At 32.7% G+C, this 7,073-nt stretch overlaps 1 protein-coding gene across 1 annotated transcript; it reads left to right on the top strand.

Moving 5' to 3' along the window:
- Positions 1 to 338: 338 nt before the first annotated feature.
- Positions 339 to 6,720, top strand: wbp2 (WW domain binding protein 2). Its single transcript, XM_051124882.1, has 8 exons — positions 339 to 488; positions 2,419 to 2,527; positions 2,812 to 2,947; positions 3,613 to 3,705; positions 3,821 to 3,970; positions 4,054 to 4,173; positions 4,280 to 4,356; positions 6,403 to 6,720. Exons 1-8 carry the CDS (start codon positions 430 to 432, stop codon positions 6,448 to 6,450), a joined length of 792 nt encoding a protein of 263 aa, XP_050980839.1. The 5' UTR covers positions 339 to 429; the 3' UTR covers positions 6,451 to 6,720.
- Positions 6,721 to 7,073: the final 353 nt, after the last annotated feature.

The raw sequence follows: 7,073 nt of genomic DNA, 5'->3' as shown, positions 1-7,073 counted from the left end.
TTCTTAGTACTTATAATTAGATGAATAATTAATTATTATTAATTTATCTATCCTTGTACTGTCTTTTTATTTAATCTTTTTTATTTGCTTAACTTTTTTTTGCATCTATTCTACATTATATCGTTCATTATCCCTAAAATAAATCTATTTACTATATTATTCACATAATAATAGTCCACAATAAAATAATAATAATCTTTCCATCTTTCCATCTATCCAAAGAAAAATAAAATATTATGAGATTAAGATTATTCTCCTTTGATTAGATAAATATTTATGTGTTATTTGAGAAGGTTCGGGAAATATCTCAAACCCGCTCGTTGATGTCACCGGGGGGCGTGGCCTATGGCGGAAGTTCAGGTGGATCTTTGAGTTGCGCTCGTAGAATGTAGAGCGTCAGTTTCACACAATAACAGACAGAAATCAACCATGGCTCTCAACGGCAATCATTCTGAATCTGGAGGTGTTATCATCAACAACAGCGAAAGGTAATGCCTTTGATTATTACTGCCGTTATTATTTTATATTATTATATAAATCTGGCACTGTCCTATTTCTGACTTAACGGATTTGTCCAAAACGTCCCTATCGAATTCATTATTGTGTGTTATGTGTTTTCTATTCACATTACTATGACTAGTACAGTCTACAGTGTCATGTGTTGAATAACATCGCGTGAACCGTTAGATCACACCCATTTGATTTATTTCTACTGTATTCAGTCTGTCTGCTGTTTATGTGTTCATTTTAAGCAACATTATGTTTGCACACTGTGAATTTAATCCATATTCAGTCACGTAAGTTTTTATCTTTTAACAACATGGATCTTGCGCAGCTTTCAGAATCCTACTATGGCTAAGTCTGCGCGGATGAATATTAATTTAGTCATGCTCAAGTTGCTTGGAAACCTTCCGACAGCACACAGCGTTCGGTCACGTAGTCCTATTAATATTCGTGACGCTTGGCGACCGACGAACCCTCATTTGCGGTTCAGCCAATCAGCAAGCCCTACGGGACGCATGGCACGTTACCTCATTAATATTAATGAGCTCGGCCCTCGCCGTAGTAGGATTCGTGTTTGTGCTGTGAATGGCCGTGTTAGTCGCAGTAGGTCAGCAATAATCTTCTTAAGCTTCTTCTAAAAGAAATGACATGGTCTTAAGAAGAATGCTCTTAAAGTGTACAACAGCTGTGATCTTATTACACAACACTGATGACTTCAGCAGTGACATCATCTCTCTAACATATCAACAGGCCAATAACAATAATCAATAATAACCGATACTGTCTTTTTATTTAAGCTTTTTTATTTCCTTAACTTTTTCTTGCTTATATTCTACATTGCATTACATTAAATCTAAAAATACATCTGAAAATTCTAAATCTAAAAAAAGTGTATTTTCATGTATTTACATAATAGTCCACAATAATAATAAATAAATAAATGAAATAATAATAATAATTATTGTTGTTGTTGTTATTATTTCACATATATTTGTTTGTTTTTATATTATCATTATTATTGACTTTTACTATTATTATTTATAGTGAATTATTACAACATTGTATGCAAATATTCTTAGTACATACTACAAGTTATAAATACAATAATTATTATTTAAATATTATAATAATTAATATAATATTTACATTTTATTTTAATAATATTTTATTTTTATTTTTTATATTTAGAATAATTTATTTATTGTGTTTGTGTTTTATTTATAACATTTTACATTATTTATTTATAATGAACTTATAATTAGCATAATAATAATAATATAATTTATAAAATTTATTATTATGTATAATGAATTATTATTTCATATATATTTTTATTTCGTTTTTATATTATTATTATTGTTGACTTTTTATTATTATTATTTATAGTGAATTATTATAACATTATAGGCAAATGTTCTTAGTTCTTCGTATTATTTATATATGTTATCATATTTCATATAATATTATAATAATAGTTTAGTTGTATTTTTATATTTATAACCATTTATTTTATTATTATTATATTTAAATATTATATATTATGTTTTTATTCCTTTTGTCATTTTTATTTTATTTATTTATAATGAACGTATAATTATATTAATAATAATTCATTAAATATTTTATTTTATCTCTCACATTTTTGTATTATTGCAAATAATAATCATAAATGTTTAAGATTTAAAATATTATTAATATTTTTATTATTGTTGTTGTTATTGTTTCTCATGAATTATTATAATATTATAGAAAAATATTTTTAGAGTTACAGCTTTCTTTGTTACTGCTATTCTTTAAAACTAAACAAAAGTCTTTGTTCCTTGTCAGTGACGCCAAAGCTAGCTTTAATCATTACGTGTTGGCACAGAATGTGCTGACTGTAATAAACCAAATCTGTTTTTTTCTTTTTTACAGTGTCTTGATGTCATATGAGAATGTGGAGCTGGTGTTCAGTGACGCAGAACGCTTGCCAGAAGCCTTCAGAAAAAGCAAGAAGGGAAGCGTGTACCTGACACCTTACAGGGTATGTAATACAAGAGAAGGAGTTAGACGATCATCTTATTTTTTAATGATGATAAGGACAGAGCAAGGAAACGAATAAATAAAAGTAGTGCATAATATTGAAACATATTTTTTAATATAATAAACCTAGTTGATTTGGGCTTCATCTGTCTCCTAATTGGCTACAGTATGCATGTGATACATAAAAAAAATTGATATTTGCAACAAGGTCTTTTTCTGTGGTCTGTAAATAACCTCAGACCACGACTGTGGTCATTATTTTAACTGCTGTGGTTTGATCTTTAGGTGATCTTCTTGACTAAAGGCAAGGACCCTCTGCAGTCTTTCATGATGCCGTTTTATCTTATGAAGGGCTGTGAGGTTAAGCAGCCAGTTCTTGGTGCCAACTACATCAAGGGAACGATCAGCGCCGAGCCTGGAGGTAAAAAAACCAAATCTAAATATAAAACTGCTGCTGTGAGGACAGAGAGAGCAATGTGGGAATAAGCCAAAATCACAGGTCAAAACCAGTCCCTGGATGAATATTGTTAGCTAAAACTATTCAAAATTGTTATAAATAAAATCTAAATATTAGAACAAAAATGTAAACTTAAAAAAGCTGGAAAGAAAATGAGTAATGTTGCAGTACTAAAATTACTAAAAATGAAAAAAAAAAAAAAAAAAAAAAAAAATATATATATATATATATATATATATATATATACACACTAATTAATATCTTTGAGAAATAAAATCTTTTAGAACTTTTTTAGTGAATAATGCAAAAAAAAAAAAAACTGCATCTGATTTAATAAATTAATTTTTAAATCATGTAATTAATTTGAAAAAAAAAATCAACAACCTTTATATGACACAATATTGGTGATAATATTATATTATATTATTATATATTCATGTTAAAAAACACAATATTAATTAACATGTTAGACCATCTTCGAGTTCGAGCTGTCATAATCTTGTCCTATTTAAAGAGTCCTGTTTTAGAGTAATCTGAACATAAAAAGGGAAGAGGCAATGTACTCGTGGTATAGTAAAGAAGACTATGGCATATAAGTATACTAAAGTGTGCCTCCATCACTGCTCCAGGTGGTTGGGAAGGTTCTGCAACCTTTAAGATGATTTTTGTTGCTGGAGGAGCGATTGAGTTTGGACAGTACATGCTGCAGGTGGCTGCACAGGGTACGTTTTCAAGTTTCAAAATATAATTTCTTTTTAGTCTTTTTAGCATCAGATTGTTGATGAACAACAAATTTGATGTTGAAGCATTATCTTCAATCTGTCTCATTCATTTCAGCATCCAGAGGGCAACCGGTGACTGTAAATTATGGCTGTCCTTACATGGCGAACGGGGCGTACGCTTACCCTCCACCTCCTCCTGCTAACGGCATGTATTCGGCCGCACCTCCTCCGCCTGGATACGCCTACCCTGGACCTCCACCACCAGGTCAGATTCACTGCTGAGTAACTTAAGTACTGACATTTGAACTTGTATTCAAACACTGAACTGCTGTTATTTGTATCCTGTAGGTGCATTTTACCCCAACCCTCCTGGCTTTGATGGACCAGCAGCCTACATGCCTCCTCCACCGTATACAGCTCCGATGGACCACGCTCCTCTGGACCCAGACCTGCCCAGAACCCCCGCAGGTATGAGCCACAACTGTATTCGGTTGAGTTTTATAGTTGAAGATGTCTCTCCTGTTTTACTGGTTAACTCTGACTTTTTAAATAAATTGACTGTTTTATTTTCTAGCTGAAGCAAAAGCAGCTGAAGCTGCAGCGAGTTCCGGCGCATCTACTTTTGCTCCGACGCGGGTCTATCTGCCTGAGGTGAGTTAACCAACCTGTTAACCATGTTCAGCATCAAGTTCATATATATAACCAGGTCCAACCTGTTTACCAAGTATATCCTGTTAGCAAAGTCTATATGTAACCAAGTTAAAATCCATATATAACAAGATCCAAACTCTTAACTAAGTATATGATACGATGTTAACAAAGTCAATGCATAACCAGATCCAACCTATTAACCTGTTCATATAAGTTCATATAAAACAGTTAATTTGAAAACCATGTGTATCCCATTAACTAAATCTATATAAACCAGGTTCAGTCTGTCAATCTAGTTCAGATAAAACAAAGTTCATGTAACTAAGTTAAACCAAGTATCTTATGTTAAGTTAATATATAACCAGGTCCAACCTGTTAACAAAGTTCATGTATAATAAAGTTTATGTAACCAAACATGATATATAACCAGATCCAAACTATTTACCAAATCTATCCTGTTAACAAAGTCCATATATAACTAGGTTTAACCTGTTAACCATGTCTATCCTGTTACCAAAGTCCATAAATAACCAGATTCAACTTGTTAACCAAGTATATCTTATTAGCAAAGTCCATATATAACCAGGTTCAACTTGTTAACCAAATCTATCCTGTTAACAAAGTCCATATATAACTAGGTTTAACCTGTTAACAATGTCTATCCTGTTACCAAAGTCAATGCATAACCAGATCCAACCTGTTAACCTGGCAAGTTTATATATAATACAGCTAATTTGAAAACCATATGTATCCCATTAACTAAGTCTATATAAACCAGGTTCAGTCTGTTAACCTAGTTCAAATAAAACAGTTCATATGTAACCAAGGTAATCCAAGTATCTTATGTTAAGTTAATATATAACCAGGTCCAACCTGTTAACAACGTTCATGTATAATAAAGTTTATGTAACCAAACATGATATATAACCAGATCCAAACTATTTACCAAGTATATCTTGTTAACAAAGTCCATATATAACTAGGTTTAACCTGTTAACCATGTCTATCCTGTTACCAAAGTCCATAAATAACCGAATTCAACTTGTTAACCAAGTATATCTTATTAGCAAAGTCCATATATAACCAGGTTCAACTTGTTAACCAAGTCTATCCTCTTAACAAAGTCCATATATAACCAGGTTCAACTTGTTAACCAAATCTATCCTGTTAACAAAGTCCATATATAACTAGGTTTAACCTGTTAACAATGTCTATCCTGTTACCAAAGTCCATAAATAACCGGATTCAACTTGTTAACCAAATCTATCCTGTTAACCTAGTTCATATATAACCAGGTTCAACTTGTTAACCAAGTCTATCCTGTTAATAAAGTCCATATATAACCAGGTTCAACTTGTTAACCAAGTCTATCCTGTTAATAAAGTCCATATATAACCAGGTTCAACTTGTTAACCAAGTCTATCCTGTTAATAAAGTCCATATATAACCAGGCTCAATCTGTTAACCAAGTCCTGTTAACAAAGTCCATATATAACCAGTTTAAACCTGTTAACCATGTCTATCCTGTTAGTAGAGTCCATATATAACCAGGTTTAACCTGTTAACCAAGTCTATCCTGTTAACAAATCCATGTGTGTAACCAATTCAACTTGTTAACCATGTCTATCCTGTTAGCAAAGTGCATATATAAGTCAGGTTCAACTTGTTAACCAAGTATATCCTATTAGTAAAGTCTACACATAACCTAGTTAAACTGGTTAAGGTCCATATATAACAAGATCCAGACTCTTAACTAAGTATATTATATAATGCCAGTGCAATAATAACAAAGTCAATGCATAACCAATTAATCTGTTAACCACACCTTTTCTGTTAACTAAGTTCATATAACCAGGTTCAACCTGTTAACAAAATGCATATGTAGCTAAGTTAAAATGTATTGAAGTCCTTAACCTGTCCAAACTGTTATATATTCCAACCTTTTAGTCAAGCCCAGAGTCTAGAGCTGCATCGAAGCAAATACTAAAAAATTACAAACTCGGGTAATTAATAATTTGAGAATATTGTTTTGTTTTTATTCTGAAGGACAAGCCTCCACCCTACTCCCCACCTGAAGACAAGAAGAACCAGTAGATGTGTTTGCAGCAAGCACATCCTCTCCTCTCTCTCCATTCCCTTCATCTCATCCTTTGTTCCTCTCACCATCTCCAGTTAAACGCCCCGCTGGCACGGGCTCCCCGTGAGGCTGCACGCAGTGACGGGGGCACCAGTAGAGGGTGCAGCATTAACATGACCTGACCTATGTAGAGGGACCAGAGAGAAACACATGAATAAAACAACTTTAATGAATTCACAGCTGGTGAATGAGAGGGACGGACTGTTAGCTTTCTAACCGACAGTAAATGATTGAGCTTTTCTAAATTTAAGAGAGTGATTTTGTACAGATCAACTGAACGAGGTTTGAAGTATTTTGCTAGTTGCACAAAAGTTTATGACAAGGCCCAAAAACACTGGGGTGTTCACATTAACAGATATTTCATATTAGATGAAATGTCGGTTGTCGCTGCTCACTCAACACTCAAGCAGTCGCTTCAAATCTATCTTTGATAACAAAAGACTTCCGCTTAGTCGCTGTTAATCAAATGTGAACGCCCTTAACTGCACATTCCGCCAAATGCATTCCTTAAAGGAATAGTTCAATTTGCTCACCCTCAGGCCATCCAAAATGAGTTTGTTTCACTTTCTCACCAGTGGAT

This window comes from Labeo rohita, chromosome 12 (assembly GCF_022985175.1).
Source record: "Labeo rohita strain BAU-BD-2019 chromosome 12, IGBB_LRoh.1.0, whole genome shotgun sequence".
NCBI lineage: Eukaryota > Metazoa > Chordata > Actinopteri > Cypriniformes > Cyprinidae > Labeo > Labeo rohita.
The sequence above is the reverse complement of the archived record's forward strand: the minus strand, read 5'-3'. Positions and strand labels throughout refer to the sequence as shown.

What these genes read in the sequence shown, in the direction of transcription:
- wbp2 (XM_051124882.1), top strand. Translation starts at nt 430, where the DNA reads ATGGCTCTCAACGGCAATCATTCTGAATCTGGAGGTGTTATCATCAAC. An exon ending in ATCATCAACAACAGCGAAAG is followed by an intron (nt 489 to 2,418) that starts GTAATGCCTTTG and finishes TCTTTTTTACAG; the next exon opens with TGTCTTGATGTCATATGAGA. An exon ending in GCTGCAGGTGGCTGCACAGG is followed by an intron (nt 3,706 to 3,820) that starts GTACGTTTTCAA and finishes CATTCATTTCAG; the next exon opens with CATCCAGAGGGCAACCGGTG.